Below are 24,613 nucleotides of genomic sequence, written 5' to 3'. Positions count from 1 at the left end.
AGTCATTTTGCTTCCCAAGTTCCACTGTAACCTCTGGTGTATTGTGATAGATAACTCAAATTAACCCAATCACTTTTGGATGTTAGCTTTTCAGCTAGATCTGCAATCCAAGAATAGAAAACACCTGCCAGACTCCATTGCACTTTGGGAGAAATTGTTTGGGTCAGGTTTACACTCCTTTCAACATGCACGTTGAGACAGTGCTTGGCAACCTAGTAAGTGCTTAACAAATACCATTATCATTATTACTATTCAGGGGAACTGAGTTCTAATCCTTACTCCTCTTGCCTACTGTGTAACCTTGGGCCAGTCACTTAACTGCTCTGTGCCTCAGGTTCCTCATCTATAAAATGAAGATTCAATACTTTGTCTTCCCCCCAACCTTAGACTGTGACAGAGACTGTGTCCAGCTTGATTATCTTGTATCTTCCCAGTACATAGTACGGTGGTTGGCATATAGTAAGTGCTTAATAAATACCACAATTATTATTTTTTGCTTGTTTGAGGGCAGTGCCCTCCTTTCCCCCACTTTCCTCCAAAGCAGAGGTTGGCATGGTTTTCTGGGTGGCTGAGGAAATCCCAGGGTCTTGGGCCCCTTCTGCTTTCCCAAACGGGCTCGGGGAATTAATATTTGGATCTTGGGACGTGGTGAGCTTCTGGGTACTGGGAGTTTTACATCTCTGCTCTCAGGAGCCACAGGATACTGATTACATATCAAGAAAGGGATAAGCGCTTAGTACAGTGCTCTGCACATAGTAAGCGCTCAATAAATACGATTGATTGATTGATTGATTGAAAGGGAGAGGGTAGCGATAGAGAGCCAATAATTTCATTCTCTGGGGCCAGCCCCAGAGCCGTGGGTAATGAAATAGAATGAGCACATACCCAGGTCTCCTGGACCCAAAATGAAATTTCTGTTCAGTCAAACTCACCGAGTTCCAGGTTGATTGCCTTTGGATCAAAATTTCAAGTGACTGCCGTTTTCTTAAAATCCCTCTTCGACATAATGTTGGGGCAAACATGAAGAAAACTAAAATAGCCTAATGCTTCCAAAGCCCTGAAACAGAAACAAGTCACCATTTTGTATTGTTTTTCAAGATTTCAGGTACCCAATGCTGGTTTTAACTATCACAGTGAAATGTGATAAAACAAATGCTGGAATGTAATATATTAATTGCCTGTTGAGAAGCTAATCTGGATTCAATAGGTAAAGCTGTGAGTGTGGGCAGAGCTTTCACTGCCGCTTTTTATTTTATGGGCATTTTTCCTTCATTGTTTATGCAAAATGGATGGCCAGTTATGTGGCATCATTTTATAATTCTAAATACAGTCATTCCCATACCACTCTCTGCCCTGGGGTTCCTCTGTCTGTAATGCTCCCACTGAAGAAAGAAGTGGAACCTGAAGTGCACAAGAATTGGTCTCAGAGCTACTAAAACATTTCAAACTATTTTTGTTCATCTAAATTGGTGCTTCAACAGATACTATTTGGCATAAAATGCAAGCATTTCCAAGAAGATCCTCTCCTGTCAGAATGCTTATTAGAAATCAGAGAAGCAGCATGGCCTAGTGGAAAGAGCCTGGGCCTGGGAGTTACAAAACCTAAGTTCTTGTCCTGGGTCTGCTACTGGTCTGCTATGTGACCTTAAGCAAGTCACTTACCTTCTCTGTGCTTCAGTTCCCTCTTCTGCCAAATGGAAATTCAATACTTCCTCTCTCACCTACTTGAACTGTGAGCTCCATGTGGGACCCGATTATCTTCTGTCTACCCCAGCTAATCTACTTCTACTATTAGATTGTGCTATTCTGACTCTAAATCCAAAGCCAATCCTATCACTTCCATAGACAACATTCCCACCTCTCCTATTACCATTGAACATTTTATTTCTGTGTGTCAGAGTAAAGGAAAGTACGAAGTGACCGTGGGAACATTCAAGAATCCAGATGAGATGGTCGATATGTATGTGGACCTAATCAACAGATTTCCTTCAATTACTGCATTAATAGATCCTTTGAGGAAAGAGGTAAGTGTGACTACTCCATCTTCTCCTTACATTAACCAGACGGAATGTCCCATTCCACGCAGTTAGTATGCCTTAAGCAGGAAATATGAAGAATTTATCTAGCCAGCAGTCCAGTGCTTCATTAACAATGACTTTGACAATAATCTCTCCCCACATTCAGCAGTGATAATACTGTCAGGCCCAGAGGTGCTGGGGGTTATGTCTTTGGCAGATGCCTATGAATATTTAGCACTGACCATCCTTATACCAGGATCAGCTGCGGAGAACACTGTGCCTACAACTCACTTCATTTTGGAATAACAAACATATTTCCTGCTGAATGTTTTTAAATAAACACAACAGGATTTATACCACTGAACACCAGTGCCTGGAGAAATTCTTCAAATTGATCTCTCACAATGTTAAACTCCCCTTAAACTCTGCCCACTATCAGAGATGATTCATTCCCAGGAGTACCTTCAGCAGCCTGAAGTACAAGACCACTGGATCAGTCAATGAGTTGGTATTGACTGATTGTCCTGTATTAAAAGCACTTGGGAGAATACACTAGAGGAATTAATGAGAAGTGCCATGGCCTAATGGAAGGAGCACAGGACTGGGAGTCAGAGGATCTTGCTTCTAATCCCAGCTTCACCACAACTCTGCTGTGTGACCTGGAGATAATCACTTATCTGTACCTCAGTTACCTCACAGGTAAAATAGGGATTAACACTGTGAGTCTCATGTGGGACATGGACTATGCCCAACCTGTTTATCTTGTATCTATCCTAGTGCATAGGATACTCTGTGCCTGGCACAGAGTAAGCACTTTACAAATGCCAATATTTTAACAAAAAAGTAGTAGACATGAACCCAGCCTTCTAGCACTGATGACAACCTGAACCCTTCTAAACCTTCTAAGGCTTTCAGATGTGGGCCTGACCTAACAAATTTGTATATTAGCGACATCCCTTGTTGTGGGTAGAAAGGCACTGCTCATTGTTTGCATTTATAAGAGAAAGTGTGCAGCATTCTATTTTCCAGAATGTCACAAGTGTTTCTTTTAATGTTACACAGGACAGTGAGCAGTGGAAGAGCCTCTGCAATGCTCTTGGTTCCAAGTGCCACATCATTGCAGAAACTGCATCCAAAAGCATTTCTAAGCTTCGAGAAGAACAAACCATAAATACACCCAAATCCAGTGGGCTGGTTCTAAAATATACTAATGCAGCTACAGTTTGTGGCCTCGTGGATGTTACCAAGCTTATCGAAAGTGAGTTCAAATATGGGTTGGATAGATCCAGTACGAATTGAATTCATTCATACCACGTAGTACAGTGTTCTGCACACAGAAAGCACTCAATCCCAATGACTCACTGATTTGTATAAACTTCAGAAGGCTACAAGCTGGCAGGTGGCAGTAAACAACTTTAGAGGTTCAATAAGTTTTGAAACCCTTTCAGTGTCTGGCAACGAGATGGCAATCAATCAGTCAACGGCATTATTGAGTGCCAAACCTTCTTAGGTATGGAGAAGTTAACTAGAGATGTTCCTTAAATTACACTCCTGAATTCTCAGGACAGCCATGAAATGAGAAGTGTTTTTTAGCTCCCCAAGGCCATCAGAGCAGTCATCTTTGAGAAGCAGCATGGCTCAAGGAAAAGAGCATGGGCTTTGGAGTCAGAGGTCATGGGTTCAAATCCTGGCTCTGCCTATTGTCAGCTGTGTGACTTTGGGCAAGCCACTTAACTTCTCTTTGCCTCAGTTACCTCATCTGTAAAATGGGGATTAAGACTGTGAGCCCCCCGTGGGACAACCTGATCACCTTGTAACCACCCCAGCGCTTAGAACAGTGCTTTGCACATAGTAAGCACTTAATAAATGCTATTATTATTATTATTATTATCTATGCATTTGGGAATTTGTCAGAATGACTGTGTTGTACTGAGCAGTAGTGTTGCCTAGTGGAAAGCATGAGCTTGGGAGCCAGGTGAAGTGGGTTCTAATTTCTACTCCACCACTTGCTTAAAGTATGTCCTTGGGAAGCTGCTTGATTTCTTTGTGTTTCAGTTTCCTCATATTTAAAATAGGAATAAAATATTATCCTCCCTCCCCTTTAGACCAAAAGCCCCATTTGCAATGGGGAATCTGTCCAATCTACTCCAGTGTTTAGCACACAGTAAGCTTTTAAACATCCCAATTAGTATTATCCTGACTAATTCTCATAAAGCACCAATTGGTGCAATATAGAGTACTGTAAATTCCTTGTCAATGTGAAATACACCAACCACCATTTCATAATTCATCTTGACTTCACATGGGTATTATAACTAAACTAAGCTAAATTAAAATTGTATAAAGTTACTTTTCTACAGAGCTGAACCTCTCATTTAAATCAGGCACTATAATTGTCTGTTGTGTTTGAAAATGATGCTGTGGGTGATCCCCATCCAGGTGTGCAGATGTGGTGAGAAGGCCTGTCTTACCAGTGGTTTTTCAGAGCTGCAAAAAGAACCAAGATAACATAGGCCTATTCCCCCAGGGTTTGTTTTTTTTTGGTCCATCATTTAGTTGTCCATGACCTAATCCAATTCTCCTGCTCTATTTTTGCTATGATAGAGCAATGTGCATTTAATTAAGAACACTACAGACTGCAGTCCTTAATCAGATAATTACATAACATCTTACAAAGGTTGGGCATAAATGAAATTTCTCCCCAAGTGCATTATTGAAATGATACTTGTTGCTACACATTTAACAATATAGTTTTCATATCTCTGCCTAACATTTATCAGGCTACCAAACACAGATACTACTCCTCAACCTTGAACCTGGGAGATGTTTTCAAGCTCGTTGTGTGCAAGGAATCTGTTGATTGTTATATTGTACTCTCCTAAGTGCTTAGTATAGTTCTCTGCACAAAATAAGCGCTCAAAAAATGATTGATAGAATGAATGAATGAATAAAAGGGGTAATTCATTCATTCAATCGTATTTATTGAGCACTTACTGTGTGCAGAGCACTGTACTAAGCGCTTAGCACTGTAATGAGCTCTTCCACTGATAGAGGCTGCCATCTTTACTCAAAGCTTCCTGATTAAGAGTTAGGGGGACTAGTTCTTTCCACCTAATCACCATTTAGTTTGTAACCTGGTTACCTCCCCGTAGAGAAGTAGCGTGGCCTAGTGGCCAGAGTACAGGGCTGACAGAAGGACCTGGGTTCTAATCTCTGCTCTGCCACTTGCCAGCTGTGTGACTTAGCAAATGCCATCATTATTATTATTATTATTATCCATCAACTGTATTGCAGCCTTCCAAAACCTTTAGTAATGCACTTAAAGGTTACAAATCCAATTGCAAAGGTGACAAAGAAGGGAAAGGATGTGGGAAAAGGAGACCTTAGTCCAAAGCAGAAAAAAGGCCAACTTCATTTTAAAAAAATAGTAATGCTGATAAAAATAATGTTATTTGTTAAGTGCTTACTATGCACCAAGCGCTGGGGTAGATTCAAGATAATCAGGTTGTCCCACCTGTGGGACTCCCAGTCTTAATCCCCATTTTACAGATAAGGAACTGAAGCCTGGAGAAGTTAAGCCTGGAATGCCCTCCCTCTGCCCCTCCGCCAAGCTAGCTCTCTTCCTCCCTTCAAGGCCCTGCTGAGAGCTCAGCTCCTCCAGGAGGCCTTCCCAGACTGAGCCCCTTCCTTCCTCTCCCCCTCGTCCCCCTCTCCATCCCCCCATCTTACCTCCTTCCCTTCCCCACAGCACCTGTATATATGTATATATGGTTGTACATATTTATTACTCTATTTATTTATTTATTTATTTATTTATTTTGCTTGTACATTTCTATCCTATTTATTTTATTTTGTTGGTATGTTTGGTTTTGTTCTCTGTCTCCCCCTTGTAGACTGTGAGCCCACTGTTGGGTAGGGACTGTCTCTATGTGTTGCCAATTTGTACTTCCCAAGCGCTTAGTACAGTGCTCTGCACATAGTAAGCGCTCAATAAATACGATTGATTGATTGATTGATTGACTTTGGGGAAGTCACTTAACTTCTCTGTGCCTCAGTTACCTCATCTGTAAAATGGGGATTAAGACTATGAGCCCCACATGGCTCACCTGTTAACAGCCCCACCTGTTAACCTTGTATCTACCTCCATACTTAGAACAGTGCTTGGCACATAGTAAACGCTTAACAAATCCCATTACTATTATGATTATTATTATTATTATTACTACTTTTCAGACTCACCTGGTTTTAGGTAAATACATAAAATGAAAATAAACGACCTCCAAACCATTTCATCACTCTTCCTAGGCTGTGCTGATGATAGACTGAATTATTAAATGTAGTTTGGACTAAGATCCTGGACAGAAAAAATACATTAATAAAGCAGAAAACAAGTGTAAAACCAAGGGGGAGAACGTAGGGATTAAACTATTGTTTGATTTATCCTCAGGAAATTGTGAATCTGAAATTTAGTGTTAATTTTCTAAAATTTCCAAAGGAATTAGTGTCAGAAACATACTTTTGTACTATATAGAGAGAGCAATGTACATGTATAATATATATGTGTACTGTTTGCTTATAGGTCAGAGGCACATCACCATCTTAGGAAGTTCAGATGGAGAAACTTCTGATGATAGTCTTGCAGATCTTGTGAGTGTTCAAAGCTGTTCAGCAGCAGAATTACCAAAACACTGCTTTTATCACAAATTGATATTTAGGAGAAATGCAGGTTGGGAGAAAGTCATGTAACCTTTTATGAAATAGGCTTTCTTCCCCTCTAGAAACCTACCTTTTGCAAACGTGCATCACTGAACTTTTGAAAAAAGGAAAAATTGTTGCCTAGAGAGAAAGCATGTACTTAAATTGGGTTTATTTATTCCTTTGTTATACCTGTTCCTAAAGTACAAGATCCCTCTCAGTGTGTTTTTTAGCTAATGCAGTGGCATATTCATTTGCATAGATGTTTTGATGAGTGGTGAGGGCTTCAATATGCTGTTTTTTTTCCAAAATGTACCATTGGCAAAAGCGAGTTAAAAAGATCCCCTTCTTGCCCAGGTAAGAAGCAGCAAATTTTCGTGGGTGGAGCACTGGCATAGGACTCATAAGGACCCAGATTCTAATTCTTACTCCTCCACTTGTCTGCTGTGTGACCTTAGGCAAGTTACTTAACTTCACTGTGCCTGTCACCTCATCTGTAAAACAGGGATTAAGACTGTACACTCTGTGTATGACAGGGACCATATCCAACCTGATTAGCCTGTATCACCCCAGCACTTAGTAGAGTGCCTGGCATATTGTAAGCACTTAATAAATATTATTAAGAAAAAAGTGTCCCTCTCCTCCAGAGGCTTTTCCTTGTCCTTACTGGGTTGGAATGGCAGATCCACAAGGAGAAAAAAAATGATTCTCCCTTTTAAAACTGACATTGCTGTAAAATATTCTGCCTTTTCCCAAAGGCCGTTGGAGTGGGAGCTAGATTTATCAAGTTGGGAGGTCTTTCCCGTGGAGAGCGGGTGACTAAGTACAACCGGCTGCTTGCTATAGAAGAAGAACTTGCCCGGAGCAGTACACTGGGTATGAGTTTTTCCTTGCTTTGTTTTCAGTTTATAATGAATCAGAGAACAAAGATGGAGGAGGGAGAATAGAAATCACTCAGCATGGGGTTAGAGGAATCCAAAGACTATAAATAAGCACCAACCAAAATTAGCAGGGCATGTGCAACAATACATATTGTTGTCCTAATGGGTTATCTACTTACCTGAATGTTGGAAACTTGGGACCCTTTCCTGTTGAATAGACTGAAACTTTTCAACAAAATTGGCTGGGATCTTCCAACCCACCTTTTTTTGTTTCAATCCAGATTACATTTAAGACTTCTCCCCCATGGGGTATGCAAACTAAAGGCAGATGTATTCCTTTGCCTGTAACCTGTTTGACAGCAGTCTACCACAACTGCCTTGTTCGAGTGTTTTGGATGGCAAAAGGCTAAGGACTCTGTTATACCAAGCAACATCTTTTTTTTTACAAAACCCAATCTTTGAAAATCATTCATATGGGTAGCAAGCAGATAGCACACTGCCTATTTTGGTAGAAATACACAAATTACATCCTGAAATCCCCAGAGGGAAAGCCAAAATGGGTGCACAACCTGTAAACACCTCAGTAGAGATGCAATGAAACTCAATCTATTGAGCATTTTTAGCAGCAAGCTTGACTTTGAAACCTCCCCCTCACCAGGCAGAGTCACAGGCAAGAAAATGGCAGATTTAAAGGATGTTTTTGCTGCTTCTGCAATTCACCCGTGGTTTTCTTTTTCCTAAGCCCTGCCTAATTCACCTGGCCAAATTTCATCATTTATAGGATTTACCAGTTTCCCTCTTCCCTCTGTCCCTAAACTGATCCATAAACAGCTCGGTTGGCCATCTAGCAAATGGCCTCGAGCAGTCTCTGCTACCACACCACCCAAGGAGCAGTCGACTCACAAGTCAGGACTATATCCGGCTAATTAAATAGCAACAAAGGAATTTCTTTAGCATTCAGGATTTGACTGGTTGACCACATGCACTCTTCCTGATGGTAGCAATAATGGCTTCGTTGAAAAGACCAAAAAGATGGGGAAAGTAAACACATTTTAACAGAGAAACAGGAACTTAAGGGCTTGTAAAACCATTTTGGAATTTACTCTCCACACCTCTTAAAATGTGTGTGCACATATGTGTGTACACACACACACACACACACACACACACAGTATGTATGGCGGGGAGGAAAAGACAGCAATTATTTGCAACTGAATGTCAATATGCTGCCAAGTTTTGCATTCAAACAGTATTGGCTTTTCATTTCCACATTTATGCTGTTCCTGGTCCCTTTCCACAGACATGCACCCACAGCAAATAATCCACATGTGATCCTCCCCTCTGCGAGAAATAACCTGTAAAAAATTAGATGATTTGTCAATTCGGTATGGAAGTGCTATCATTCGTTTAACCAAAGATCTATCTTAAGTGGGCATAAAGAACGCTCAAGGTGCCTCAAGGACAGACCGTTTCAGTTTACTAAATCCACATAGGTTTTGGTAGATACTTCGTGTAAAGTTTTCAAAGCAATATGAGACTGTTCAGCAATTCTGAGTAGATGGCACCCTTTCTTTTTCATTTAGCTTTCAGTGAAGAACAGGTTTTTGTTGATTTTAATGAAGATAAGGAAACAGCTGTGGAAATCCTGGATTCTCCTCCTGCTGTCCAGACCAAGTCACTAAATGATGATGCGTCCAACATCCCAACAGCAGCACCTGATGATCGCTAATGAAGGACTGTATTTTCACTTGACTGTAAATCAAAGCTCTTACTACTATAGTAAACTGCTAGTTTTAAAGCATCTCAGCAGTCTATCTTTCAAAACTCCATACACTCACACTCTCTTTGTTCTTTTTTTGAGGAAAGCGAAATAGTTGTCATGGCTGCCTGAACGACCTTAAATTTGGCTCATGTTGCAATTGTAATTCTGCATTTGGGTATCAGTGTTCTAAGACAATGCACTAGTAAAAAGTCAAGACAAGTCAAGGGCTGTTTCATCAAGCTTAAACCTGCCACATAAAAGCATGTGTCCTTCAAATTGTTTTGATAGTGTAGAAAAACTTAAATGAAAACATTCCTCAAACAACTATGTTGTTTATCAGGGTATGAAAATAGGAAATGGTAACTTAGATTGTCATAAAAGTGCATTTAATAAACAGAAAAGTACAATCATTTCCTTTTATTCCTAAATTCACAGCACACAGAGAATATATGCATGTGTGTACTTGTTTTCAGTGCTTAGCTAGAGATAATAGCTTTTAAAATCTAGTGAAGGCTAAATGCTCAAAGCTCTTTGGTTTTTAGAAATTGGGATTTTCATTAATTCTGAAGTTAACTATTTTTTTTACTCAGCTAAATCTCAGGAATTATGGGAACTTAACACCCCCATGATGGAAATGGGGTCTTATTCCATAAATTCTCATCTGAAATGGCCTCCATGGCCTCCCTGCAACCCTCAGTGCCTGGAAGAGGAGAATTGGAATTGCTGTGAAGAGGGAGACCACTAGCACACAGTTTTGTGGTTGCTCAACACTTATTAATGGGATTTGAGCACATATGCTGCAATTTCACCAAGGTTAAGAAAAGCTCATTTTAGAACCAAGCAAAACACTAACAGGCATGATGTTCATAACTCTGGCATACAGGAATAATTCAATGAGCCAATTCTACTATATCATTTTTCCCAGTTGAAATGCAGAATATCATTTTAAAATAATATGGAGTCATACCCCTGATGGGTAAAAAATGCACCAAACTTGAAATGATCAGGGGACCCTTCCAGAAGAAGCTGTTCACCATAATAGGTAAGCACTTTTCTTCCAGAGGGGGGCATGTTTTACTGACCTGACTAGTTTTTCTGTGTATGATACCAATGTTTTCATTACACATTTTGGATAGAACACTACTGTAATCTTCCTAATGCAGGTGTTTGGATAAACAGGGTGCAGTGGTAGAAGAAATGTTTTTGCACATGTGCACATGGGACAGGGTGAAATTACTATACTCTATTTACCCCTTAAATACTTGTACTAACCCTTGAACTATCTGAGAACTGACCCATCTATCCTTATAGGTATGCACCTCTACTTTAGATGCATACCTAAAAATGACCTTAAAATAATGTTAACCATTACTTGCTATATCTTAATGACACGGGTTCTAAGCAAACCTACAACTGTATTATAAAAACAGACAAGGAATTAGGCACACTATTTTTTTAAAGATTTTTAGAGCCTGGAAAAATGTTAAAATTGATTCTGTTCCCACGTAATAAGCCCCCAATAATGTTTTTTAGGGCAATAGTAACTATGATCTTCTGCTGAATATAACTGCCAATCAGAGCATGCTAACACTGCATAATTTTGTAGATTTTAATGTGTTTTGGGGAGAAATCCTCTCAATTATGAACTCATAACCTGTCCCTTTGTTCAGTTTTCCAACTGAAACAGTAAAAGAAAAAAATTAATTGAGGGTAACAAATCGATTCTTACCAGAGGTTTATACTGAATAGTGGCCCCCATCAGGTGAACTCAAAGACAGAATCCTACTAACATGTTTAAATTAATTCAAAATATGAGTGACAAACCCAAATTCATACTTTCACTGTGCTTTAATAATGAAGAAATTGTTAAACATTGATACAGAGAGCAAACATTCAAAATCATTACACCATCACTGGGCCAAATCCTCAGAGGTTAAAAGTTTGCTTAACTGTCCAAGACCAGGGACTTTGTCCACCTGACCGCCTCCAGCTTCCATGTGAACATATATGGAGAATGATAATGATGATAGGAAGTGGTTTTGGAAAGGAGTGAATCCTTCTGGGACACCATTTTGGCTCCATTGGTGCCCTAAAAGGATTAAGACATTTTCTGAAAAAGCCCTCTTTTTAAGAAATACTTACTTTAAAAATTGAGAAAATTTGTCTTTAGCTAGATTAGTTTGAATGTTAGCTTATATTTTACAACATTCATGTTTCAATTATTTTTAGATGAGGTCTATAGAAATGGGAGAAACAAATGGCTCTGAAGAAAAATCTAAAATTACTTTGGTGACTTTTCCCCCACACCGCGTCGAAAATAAAATTTCAACCTCAAAGGCAACCATCCACCATTCAATATTACTCAGTCTTGGTAGGCTGAATTGGGGAATTCAATTACTTACCAATTCACTCATACCATATACAAAGTGTACATAGGTAGGGTGACAAAATTTGTGATGGAAATCAGGGGTAATTTCTAATAAGCCATGATGAAATGATCAATCACCATAACCAAAACAGTTTAAATAAAATTATTGGTTTTTAAAACCTTAATACACCTAGCAAATACTCTCATCATACAATAACAATACCTGCTTGGGAGAAATAATTGTGAAATGTTACACTAGTTCAATAATTTCCAATACTAAATTCATTAAGCATTTGGAAACGTGTGCATATATACATATACACACTCATATTCACACATAACATATATATGTACTTTCATACATATATATGACAAGTTCAGAAAGACAATGTACCCCAAAATTTAGGAAATACATACATCTGCCTAACCAGCTCAATCCACATTTGCTTAGCACACGTGCAAAAAAGAAAAATACCACAACTGCAATTATTACTATCATTTTCTTCTGCCCTTAGGTTAGAAACACCTGACAGCTGCATGCTGAGGCAAGCTAACAAAACTAAACCATTCGTTTTCTTTAATAGTTAAATTACCATTACTGAATCATTGTCATAAAAAAAATCTTACAGTGCATTCAAGTACATTACCACTTATTTTAAATAAACACCAATTTTGAAACAATCAAGTTGGAGAAGCTGTGTGAGTGGAAAAAAAATCCCTGGTTATAGTTGTATGTGTTCACTGTGGTGGACTGAAATATTGTATTTGTAGAGAACTACCACCACTTAATTTCTTTTATAAAAATCCCTATGTAATGCAGAGCAGCAGTGAAGCAAGAAAATTGTGTACCTGTCACTTCATTGTAAATAAGAACTGTGATCAAATGTGGTATTTGCGTCACATCATCACATGATAACAACAGAATTAACTCATATCACCACAGTGGATGGCTTACAATGAATTCATTGTATTAAATTCAAAGGTTTGAATTTTAGCCTTTACCTCAATCCTACAATCATGCCACCCATAGCACATACACCGAAGTCCATAGGGGAGTTTTGTGTGGAACAATCCTCCTATACATTAACAGGGTTTAAGTTCACTCTGTATAACAATCATCCATTTGATGTCCTGTTCCTAAATTAGAAGCTGTTCTACAAAACTCTGGGTACTAAGTCTGCAGTGTCAAACCTCTTCATTGCTCCTGCTGTCACTATGCCTCCAAAGTCCTGGTCATAAAACAGCCTTTCATTTGGGGTTAAAATTTCCTCAGTCTAGTAATGCCAATAAGGATTAAAAAGGAAACAATTCCTGTGATAGAGATTTCTAAGGCAGTGCTTCCAAAGCAGATTTGTTTGTATGACTCAAATATCTAATGAATGATATGAATTCTTATTAGATTCTGTATGTGTGCAATTTAAAAAAAGCTAAGATCTGGATTTTTTGTAACAATTCAAGAGAGCACAATCAACACACTCAACTCACCCCAATAGGGCATAAAAAACAAGAAACAAAACAAACTAAAAATCTGCTGTTTGTTAGAGAACCTACTGCTACCTATCCAAAGGAAACCTGTATTACAGAATAGCTAAAAGAACACAATATAGTCCTTGTCAACACACAGAATTGAGTAAGATGCTAATTGAAAAGGTCTTGCAAAAATCTCCAGCCATTTGGCTTATAAATTAGCAGTTAGAACTGTTTGTCTCTTTCATTTCTTTAACTCTCTCTTCCTTACATTCTTGCTTATTTTTTTCTTCATTCTTCCTGGGCTCATTTAGATGTTTTTCTGCCATTTGCTCTTTGGTGTTTGCTTCACTTGTGGTGACAGGATCGAAAACTACAACTGGCCCAGCCGGTTTCTCATTGCTTGTATCTTTTCTTCTGTGTCCTGCATTACTGGGTGGTCTAAGGGTGGGGGGAGGGAAAACAGAGAGAAAATATTTTTCTTTCATGTGCTTCAGAACCAAACAAAAGACTGGATTAGAACATATAAGAGCCTCGTTAGTAGGGTATGCAGCAGTCATACATTTTTTTTTCAACCAGATGAATATCATGAAGGACACGATGAAAAGTGACAGTTCACATTAGATACTTAGGTCCACACAAAGGGAAAAAGAGGAAAAGTTTACAGCTTTTTGTAAATATAGAAGTACAAATACACACCTACCTGCTTAAGATGTATTCACCAATGAAAAGCTTATTCTCCGCTGTTCCTTATATGCCCTTCCACAGCAGAAAGGAACCCTAAAATTCCTCTTCCCAATATTCCACCAGAATGTCCCTTGGGACTACAGGTAAAGTGGAGACTTAAATGCTAATTAACTCAGGACTTGTCTGTGCCTATGTCTGAGATTCCTTGATCAATATAGAACACCAGAAAGAAGATAGGCTGACCCTTTCTAAAATGGGTTTCAATCAACCAATCTGTGTTCTGGGCATACTGAGCATAGGGCATCAGATGGCTTTGTGGGGAGGAAAAGAAAAATCCTCCCCATGATTTTCCCATCAGTGTACACAGCACCACTATCCTTCCTGTCTAGCAAGCCCACAACCTTGGCATTATACTTAACTCCTCTCTTTCATTCAACCCATATATTCAATATATCACTAAATCCCGTCAGATCAGTCTTCACAACATGACTAAAATCCAATCTTTCCTCTCCATCCAGACAGCTACCACCTTAATTCAAACATTTATCCTAGCCTGCCTTGATTACTGCATAGCCTCCTTGCAGATGTCCTAGGCTCCTGTCTCTCCCCATTCCAATCCACGTTTCACTCTTCTGCCAGGATCATTTTCTACAAAAACATTTAGTCCATATTTCCACACCCCTCAAGAACCTCCAGTGGTTACCCATCCCAATCTGCAGCAAACGGAAACTTATTGTTGGCTTTAAAGCACTCAATCACTTTGCCCCTTCTATCTCACCTCGTGGCTGGGGTAGGTTGAAAAAGCCAAAGGCAGGGGGATGCCCACTGAGACTTCATTCATTCAATCGTATTTATTGAGCACTTACTGTGTGCAGAACACTGTACTAAGCGCTTGGGAAGTACAAGTTGGCAACATCTAGAGACAGTCCCTACCTAACAGCGGGCTCACAGTCTAGAAGGGGGAGACAATGTGGGGGGTTGCCATTCCAGAGGAATGGCTCAGCAGGGTATGTATGAAGGGGACGTGGAAGCTCGCCAGCCCCTTCCTTCTTTTATTTTCCCTTTCTTTTATTATTTTCCTCTTTCTTTCGAGGAACCCACACGTAGAGGGGGAAAGATGGAGGGAGGGCGGGGAAGGCCCGAGTTCACTTAATGCCATTAGTGACGAAGGCTTCTGACCTAGGGCATCTTGCAAGGATGACCATCCCAGCAGGACTCCTAAAACAGCTGGCCAACTTGGGCAGTGAAAATTGCAGTGGCTACCAAGGCAACCTTCTGCTGGGTTATGGCACAACAGCACAGTAATGCCGCTTAGCTAAAGCTACTTTTGGGGTATATGGGTCCTGCATATAAAACACCATGCTTTGCAATGAACTGCAGCTCTAGCCTAGCAAGTTGCTTGTTGCACTCCACTCCCCAGTGGAAACACGATGGGCAGGGAGATGAGAGACGGAGAGTTCCTACCCGAGCCACCAGCAGAATAATCAATTCCTTCGCACAGGTCCCAAAGTCTCTGTGACTGGCCTGAGGCTCACGCTTCATTTAAAACCAGAGATTCCATCATGTCTTGGATGGGCAGCCTAGCACCTGTGAATGTGAGCCTCAGGTCCAAGGTCTGAGACCACCCGTAGCCCTCTTTCTCCTATCTTCCAAAAGGACCACAGTGAACTAGTTGTGGTGGGTGAAAACAGTTTTAAGGAAAGACAAATTTAAGTTACGTTGACCGGCCTTGGCTTTAAAATCTGGGTAATACTAGGAAAATCATTCTAGCCTTAAAGTAATTGAAAATCCTCAATTAGAGATTTGGTTTGGCATCACCTACACCGGATAGTTGGACATTTCATAAGAATGCTACTGAACAAATTGTATGGGTAAAATGGTAGTATTAATCAGACATTCATCCCATTTGCTAATATACAGCTAAGCAAGTACCTCTGACTTTCTGGACAGCAAAGTCAAACATGTGATTGCAGAAATCCCAAAGTGATGTTACTGATGTTAGAGCTTTTACAAGATCTCGGGCTTGTTTCCTTTCCCAAATCTGGGAGGACCAACCCTTTCTGGGCAAATTTATTTATATATATATATATATAAATATATATGTGTGTGTGTGTGTATGTGTGTATAATATATATGTGTGTGTGTGTATATATGTATACACACACACACACACATGTCCGTGTGGCTGTTGGTGGAAACATGCTTCTCTGGGATTCAAGAGTGTTAAATAATGTGAGGATGATTTTTTTCCCCCCTCAAGACAAGGTGGTTTTGACCACTTACAGTAAGGTCACATAAGAGTTCAGTTTCAAATAGGAATGACCAGCTGATGCTCAGACACAAAGAGGCCTGAATTTTTATCCTGAAGCTTTTCTTGAATTGCCTTGTTCCACATGTGGCCATCAATCTCCCTCTCCACCATGAAGTTCTTGTCTATGAGTTTACTTAAAGAGCTATGCACGAACAAAACACTTTATCCCTGTACTTGGTAATAGGGATACTTCTTCCAAGTCTGTGGACTGAGAAAGGATAGAGTAAGTCGGTCACTTCAAGGAGGAATGGCAGCTGACTAAATATTTTCTTCCTACACCAAGCATTCTACCAGTCTCATTGGGTAGGCATTCATTCTCCCTATTCTCACTTTCCTTGCAAAGGCTTAGTTTTGCCAGTAGAGTCATTCTGGATTTCTACTGCTGCTTTTTCCACCTTAAATTTGGAAAACCATCAGTAAAAACAAATGCCAAGTTTGCCTTTTCAAGTCATGCCTCACTCTGAAACTGCCTGCTAAACCTCTGGGGTTCCCCTAGTTCTCCTGGAACAGAAACCCTTGGCTGTTTAAAAAAAAAAAAAAAAAAAAGAGTCCCATTTTCCAGGCAACCGGAGCGGCAGATTGGCTCTGTAGTTATACAGAGACAGAGTCATGGGAAAGGCACTCCAAGAGTAGTTGGGCCCAGAAGTTCCTATGTGCTATAGCTTCTTTGGCCTTTTTTTTTTTTTTTTTTTACCAATTCTCAGGAAAATGATAGTAGATGAAGCAAATCACCTATGGAACCCCCTGCCTGCTTCAGTCCAATAAAACCCTGGGCTTAGTGGGAAGACCAAGGGCCTGGGGGTCAAAAGACCTGGGCTCTAATCTCAGTTCTGTCACTTCTTTCTCTGTGACCTTAAGCAAGTCACAGAGACTGTGTCTGACCTGATTATCTTGTATCTACCCCAGCTTAGTACAGTGCTTGGCACACAATAAGCACTTGATAAATGCCACAATAACAATGACTCCCAAGGAAGTCATTTGAAGGGGGATGCTCTGCAAAATCTGTCTAGCTTATTCCGATGAAGTGGAAATGAGAGACTTCTTTGGTACCTATTGGTTTGAACTTCCATAGTCTTTCTGGGTCTGTGCCATTAAAAAAAACACACAATTAAAAGCCGCCGGTAATAAATGCATATCTAACCCCAATTAAACAACCTATAATACCGCCTACAGTTAATAAGCATTGCAAGCCTAACCTGGATGGCACTTTAGACAGTATTTGCTTTTCCAAAGCAGGAAGACAGAGTGATAACATCAATTCTCCCAGGTGGTGGCACTGGCCAGGAATAGAGAAGACAGGCTTCACAACTGCCAATCCTTGAATTGCAGTAGTTGTGAATCAGAATGCCCAAGCTGGACTCGTAAGGAGTCAGTGGATTTCTCAGGCTGCTTGACAAGTGTTGGAGCTTGGCACCTTCATTTTAAAAATCATATTAGTGGGCATTAACAAAATTCCTTTCTAAATCAAATTTTCACTTCCCATTTATACTGAACAGCATCCCTGCTCACACACTGCAGCATCAATTCAAATTACCTAATTTCCAAACCAGCTCTGGGGGACAGAGTTCCACATCTCACCGAATAAGATCAAAGTTCAAGAAATGAAATAAAGGGGGGAGAAAAGATACTTATTTTATGCAAATTTCACATACTACCTCAATCTTAATTTTACTGACAAAAAAAAAGGCCAGGAGTTTGAACACTACAGTGGATGAAACTTTTAAGTAGGCAGAGTGATTTTGTAAAATGCTACCTCTAAAACGCTGATTGCTAAACAGTATAAAAATGGTCAAAGCCATAAATGCCAAGTTCATTTTTATTTCACTTGTGAGGTAACTATCTTTCAAATCTCAACAGCTGGACTATTTAACACAATCTGGTGAATCAAAGTATAGTTCTTCTCTGAGCTCACAGTAGGACGTCTGCATTAGTGCATGGCAGGCATCCAACAAGTGACGAACAGCCAGCCAGACTGAACTCTATTTCATTTACAATAAAAATGGATCAAACGGCAATCATATTTACCACCTTCAACGACAGAAAATGGGAAAAATTAAATCTGTGGTTTACTAGAAAAATCCTAAAATGAAGTCGCTTTTCTATTTTCTCGGGAGCAAAAAAATAAGCACTACAGCTCATAGTTCCTCTTCCAGTTTTGTCAGGTCCTGTGTCCCTTATACCGTTACTAGAGCAGTTAGGCTGTAGTGCCATTATAGCAGAGGGAGTGTTATTGTTTCTTTTAGAAATCCTGTTTTTCAGAGCATATAATGCACTTGTAAAATTTCCCTCTAGGCTGAAACTTCACAAAAAAAGTTTCAAATAAAGGAAGAAATTTTTTTCTTTTTCTGCCAATGTGATCCAAATTTAAAACAGTGGGAATGAAGGATAAAATTTGTTTCGACACAGAATTGGTTTTTGTGCTTGTCTAGAATCAGCTTTAATTGAAAAACAGTATTTAATCATTTTAGGACTCTCTGATTTTATACCTTGAAAAAATCCTGCTGAGGTTTTTGTTTCCTGAAAAGTGGCTCTTTCAAACTAGCTAAAAACTTTACCAAAGTGCACATATACAAACGCACACACATGCACAGTATGCATGTACATAGTTGTGTATATATACATACATATTATACACACACAAACATACACATATTTGTGGTTTTGATTATCTATACGACATGAGGAATGTTGAAGGCCACATACACCAAATCTATTTTTCCTTGAAATGACAAAATAAAGGGTGACATCTAGCACAATTTAGAAGACTCTTCTAAATGTCCAATTACATGAGACAAGAATAAAATTGACTCTGTTGACAATTCTCACAAATTTATGATAAGTTTGGAATTTAAATCCAGTTCTAAATTTCTTTGAACACCCCAAACTCATACATAATAGGAAACGAAACCAGATCATTCTGCCACCACGGAAGGCCAAGATCAACAATCTATTGTCCAATGCTGTTAACCTCTCACTAAGGCAAAGATTCCCCAAATCTGTGGATGTTCATGCACACCCATGTCTACTTTACTACTGGAAATATCTATGCCCAAAAGGTAAGTAAAGACACCTTGTCAGCCGTGAAACTGATTTTGTTTGCATTTAAAGGTTTTGGCCTTTTTTTTCCTCCTAATGCAATTCTTAAGATACAGATTTTTCCAATGCTAAAATCTTTCTAATTCCTCTCCTATTTTATTATGTATTTAACAAAGGAGAAAAACATTTCTTCTCCGAATGATGTTTTGCAGTTTTTAAAATGAGGTAGTAGGACTGTAAACTAATAGTTATAATCAAGTTTTTTGGAAAATCACATGTAAAAATAATGCATTTTCCAAATTCTCCTACTGCTCTTAACAATAGTACACTTTTATTTATACTACTGAAATTAAAGTGGAGCAAGCACACTTTCAATAAAATAGGCATCTGGCATATTTCAGGGGTCAGTTTGATTTTCATTTTTTGGACCTAAACTGTGCTTCAATTTTGGTTTGCTGTTTCTCTTCTCAGAAGTTATAAAAGAAAAAGACAGCAATAACAGAACATTCCTCCTTCCTCCTAGGAAAATATCTGTAATTTATGTGGTGCCATCTATGAACCTGTTCAACAATGTTTAAAAAAAAATTCAACAAACAGTTGATATTTGGCTTTCGGTGTTCACTGAACATGAGACAGGATATACAAATTCACAGCAAAGGTCTTTCCATTTGGCTTACCTGGAAACACAAAACACCACTTAAAATGGTGTTTGTCTTATGTCCTTGCCAGTTAGAAGTGATGATGATGAATGCTCAAACTGTCAGAGTAGTGTACCTATTCAGAATACTACTAGTATTGCATAGAACAAGAAGTCTTTTTTGTGGTCTATGAGACAGCTACTTTGAAAAAATATTTCAAGAGGAAAAAAAGGAATCTCAACTTCCAGAACATCCAGTTCTACTAATTTTGTTGTTCAAGCTTAATTGTCCATGTACAAGCTGCACATGGAAAACCTTTGTAGTTGTGTCTTGCTGAGGCTGAGCTGTTTCCTGCAGCATCAGGAGATAATTCAGTGGTACTAAGATTACAGTTAAGAGGAGGACAAATCCTTTAATTGTATAAGATCATCAGATTAAGCTGTATCCCTTATGTCGTTTATTCTATTAACCAGTAGCCTACTGCCTAGAAGCCAATGTTTACTAAATGCTGTGAGGCCACAAACAAAAAAAAGAGAAAGGGTGAGGAGGAAGAGGAAGAAGTGGAAGAGTCTTACTAGGAAAGGCCCACCCACTTTAGGAGAGCAGGCCAGGGGACCCCTGAGAACTCTTCAGTTTCACAGTGATCAGCTTTTATCTCAGGAGTACTGGTGTGTCGAGCCAAATTAAACTCCAGCTGGGATAAATGTTTCGGATGACAATTATACACCTCATCACCCTAAATGGAGCCAAGACCCACAATTTCTATTTCGTGACCCATTTTTTAAAAATCAGGAAGGCAGACACTACTAGGCCAATGCATCACCAATGTCTCAGACTTCACCAGACTCACTCTTTTTCAGTAATATTACACAGGAAAAAAAATCACACATCATGGAGATAAATTCATTTTGTTCTTCAAAAAGTTACAGACTCCAACTTTATTTTTTCCACTAGCAGAAAAATTTGACAGTACACCCACCACCTAAAGCTTACACCCTTTTGCTCCACAGTTAATGGACCACAATAGAAGAAACTCTTGGAAAAGTGTAAAAAACACAGTTAATGAGCATAAATGACAGCTAACGAGTAAAGATGAAAGTCTTTAAATTACTGGACTTTTACTTCTTCAGGGAAGAGCATAAGTGGCCAGCACTAACTTCTGCAATACAAAATGGGCCTATCAACTCCTTTTTTAATGCTTAGGAAAGTTTAAATAACTTTGCTACGGCTTTATGCTTTAGGGGTGTACTGGGGTAGGAAGAGGGATGAATTCATAAAGAATCAATCATTCATAATCAATCATATTTATTGAGTGATTACTGTATGCAAAGCACTAAAATAGGAGCTTTGTAGAGTACAATATATGTTGCTAAATGTCAGGATAAAGGATGACACTGTTTTTCAAAGATTTAGCAAAATACAACAAATCTAGGAATATTCAGGGACTACTACTAAATTACACCTTTGTGCAATAAGACAAATCATCATCTTTTTTATTCAGGCAAGTACACTTGCATCAGGGTAACACAGACAAGTGAATTAATGAAGTAGAAAGTGAATTATGAAGTTGATGACAGTTATGTCAAACAGGTAATTGTGAAGTTGATCAGTAAAATAAATTAATTATGGATGAACAAAGCTCAATTAGAATGTCAGGGAAAAATAAGACTCATGCAGAATCAAGAATTTCCCATATAATACCTAAATGATTGAATGACTAAGTTTGCAGTTTCTTATAGAAATTGTGGCATTACTTAAGTGCTTACTATCAATCAATCAATCGTATTTATTGAGCACTTACTGTGTGCAGAGCACTGTACTAAGCACTTGGGAAGTACAAGCTGGCAACATATAGAGACAGTCCCTACCCAACAGTGGGCTCACAGTCTAGAAGGGGGAGACAGAGAACAAAACCAAACATGCTAACAAAATAAAACAGAACAGATATGTACAAGTAAAATAAATAAATAGAGTAATAAATATGTACAAACACATATACATATATACAGGTGCTGTGGGGAAGGGAAGGAGGTAAAATGGGGGGATGGAGAGGGGGACGAGGGGGAGAGGAAGGAAGGGGCTCAGTCTGGGAAGGCCTCCTGCAGGAGATGAGCTCTCAGTAGGGCCTTGAAGGGAGGAAGAGGACTAGCTTGGCGGATGGGCAGAGGGAGGGCATTCCAGGCCCGGGGGAGGACGTGGGCCGGGGGTCGATGGCGGGACAGCCGAGAACGAGGCACGGCGAGGAGATTAGCGTCAGAGGAGCGGAGGGTGTGGGGTGGGCTGTAGAAGGAGAGAAGGGAGGTGAGGTAGGAGGGGGTGAGGTGATGGAGAGCCTTGAAGCTGAGGGTGAGGAGTTTCTGCCTGATGCGCAGATTGATTGGTAGCCACTGGAGATTTTTGAGGAGGGGAGTAACATGCCCAGAGCATTTCTGGACAGAGACAATCCAGGCAGCAGCGTGAAGTATGGATTGAAGTGGGGAGAGACACGAGGATGGGAGATCAGAGAGAAGGCTGATGCAGTAGTCCAGATGGGATAGGATGAGAGCTTGAATGAGCAGGGTAGCGGTTTGGATGGAGAGGAAAGGGCGGATCTTGGCAATGTTGTAGAGCTGAGACCGGCAGGTTTTGGTGATGGCTTGGATGTGAGGGGTGAACGAGACAGCGGAGTCGAGGATGACACCAAGGTTGCGGGCTTGTGAGATGGGAAGGATGGTAGTGCCGTCAACAGAGAGAGGGCAGGGTTTGGGAGGGAAGACAAGGAGTTCAGTCTTGGATATGTTGAGTTTTAGGTGGCGAGCAGACATCCAGATGGAGATGTCCTGAAGGCAGGAGGAGATGTGAGCCTGGAGAGAGGGGGAGAGAGCAGGGGCAGAGATGTAGATCTGGGTGTCATCAGCGTAGAGATGATAGTTGAAGCCGTGGGAGCAAATGAGGTCACCAAGGGAGTGAGTGTAGATCGAGAACAGAAGGGGACCAAGCACCAGGCACTGAAATAGCACTGGGATGGATACAAGATAAGTGGGTTGGATGCAGTCCTTGTCCCAAGTGGGACTCACAGTCTTAATCCCCATTTTACAGATGAGGTAACAGGCACAGAGAAGTAAAGTGACTTGCCAAGGTCTCACAGCAGACAAATGGCAGAGTCAGGATAAGAACCCAGGGCCTCTGACTCCCAGGCCCATGCTCTATCCACTAGGTTATGCTGCTTTCTTATGCTCCCACCAGACTAATTTTCTTCACATAGACCAGCTACAAATGCTACCAGCTGAATATTAAGAAAATTTAAGCTGGTGAAAGATCTGGCAGATAGATTCCTGGTAATTATCAATCAATAAAATCAATCAATCAATCATACTGATGAGTAATTCCTGGGCACAGAGCTCTGTACTCAGCAGTTGGGAAAATTAAATGGAGTGGGTATACATGATCCCAGCCCACAAGAACTTACAGTCTATGGGGGAAGACAGAGATGAAAATAACAGATAGGATAGCTATAGTTATTGAGGGAAGTGATGAGGGATGTTAAAATGTACCATGAAAATGCATGTCAAGGAAAGCATTCACTACACTGTTTTCGAAATATTCTTTAGCACCCTTTTTGCAATAGTAATGTTTTTTAAGTGCTTACTTTTTACAAAGCACTGAATGAAATGCTGGGAAAAAATACACAGATGGAAATTAGTTGCCATCCTGGTCCCTTGGGGGGCTCACAATCCAATTTAAGTGGAAATCCACTTTGGACTGGAACAGTGCATATTGGCCTGACCCAGGAAGGCATTTATTATGTCCTTGGATCATAACTCTCTAAAAGAATCAATCAAAATAATGAAGGAAATGCTTAGGCAAGGTATCATGGACAAAAAAAGCAATGATGTGGGTGTCAGGAGATCTGGGTTCACACTTGAAACTGGAGCACTCTGTGATTTTGAAAATAGTTGTGTAACCTCTTGGGGCCTCAGGCTCCTCATCTGTAATTTAGGAATAATAACTGCCTCTCCACACCTCACAGGGATGTTGTGAGATAAAATGAAAACACTTTTGTAACACTGATTTGGAACAATAAAAGTGCATGACTAATTTCCATGAAATTGGAAAATCTATTTCAGAGTGATAGTCATATGTCTAAGGAGCTAAGAAATTCCTTTAGGTCTATCTCTCTCTGCCTCTAGACAGTTCCATGCTCACAACTATTAACTAGGTGCACATTATTTCTATGAAATAATAATAATAATGATGGCATTTATTAAGTGCTTACTATGTGCAAAGCACTGTTCTAAGCCTTGGGGAGGTTACAAGGTGATCAGGTTGCCCCACGGGGGGCTCACAGTCTTTATCCCTATTTTTACAGATGAGGTAACTGAGGCACAGAAAAGTTAAGTGACTTGCCCAAAGTCACACAGCTGGCAATTGGTGGAGCCGGTATTTGAACCCTTGAACTCTGACTCCAGGGCCCTCCACAGAAGCGTGTTCTGGGGGTCCACTACCCTCTTGACATGCATCTCCAGAAATCCAGGGCAGAGTCATGGGGGATCACAGGTGACCCTACTTATGTAGTCATTTTGGTACCTGGTCACAATTGAATTAACTGATCATGAGCATAGGTCCATTTTTGTATGCTGAAATCCAAAATGGCAGCAGCATGAAATTATTTGAGCACCTAATCAATCCATCAATAGTATTTACTGAGTACTCACTCTGTGCAGAGCGCTTTACTAAGCACTCAGGAGGGTACACCTGAGTTAGTGATATG

General features: G+C 40.0%; 2 protein-coding genes across 3 annotated transcripts in view; one reads left to right on the top strand and one right to left on the bottom strand.

Annotated features, from left to right (window-relative positions):
- ENO4 (enolase 4) overlaps nt 1-9,389 on the top strand; it is a 43,258-nt gene extending 33,869 nt beyond the window's left edge. Inside the window, exons 11-15 of the mRNA XM_038758612.1 lie at nt 1,899-2,024; nt 3,081-3,276; nt 6,598-6,665; nt 7,472-7,589; nt 9,178-9,389. Of these exons, the coding sequence (XP_038614540.1) occupies nt 1,899-2,024; nt 3,081-3,276; nt 6,598-6,665; nt 7,472-7,589; nt 9,178-9,323 (654 nt within the window). The 3' untranslated portion in view covers nt 9,324-9,389. The remainder of the gene's footprint in view (nt 1-1,898; nt 2,025-3,080; nt 3,277-6,597; nt 6,666-7,471; nt 7,590-9,177) is intronic.
- Nucleotides 9,390-11,185: 1,796 nt separating this feature from the next.
- The window catches only part of SHTN1 (shootin 1), a 117,255-nt gene continuing 103,827 nt past the window's right edge, over nt 11,186-24,613 (bottom strand). Inside the window, exon 17 of one of the 2 annotated variants that reach the window (XM_038757686.1) lies at nt 11,186-13,632. In XM_038757686.1, coding sequence (XP_038613614.1) covers nt 13,410-13,632 — 223 coding nt within the window. In that variant the 3' untranslated portion in view covers nt 11,186-13,409. The remainder of the gene's footprint in view (nt 13,633-24,613) is intronic. The other variant, XM_038757687.1, reaches the window with a different exon arrangement.

This window comes from Tachyglossus aculeatus, chromosome 16 (genome assembly GCF_015852505.1).
Source record: "Tachyglossus aculeatus isolate mTacAcu1 chromosome 16, mTacAcu1.pri, whole genome shotgun sequence".
NCBI lineage: Eukaryota > Metazoa > Chordata > Mammalia > Monotremata > Tachyglossidae > Tachyglossus > Tachyglossus aculeatus.
Note: the sequence above shows the minus strand (reverse complement) of the source record. Positions and strands in the feature narration are given on the sequence as shown.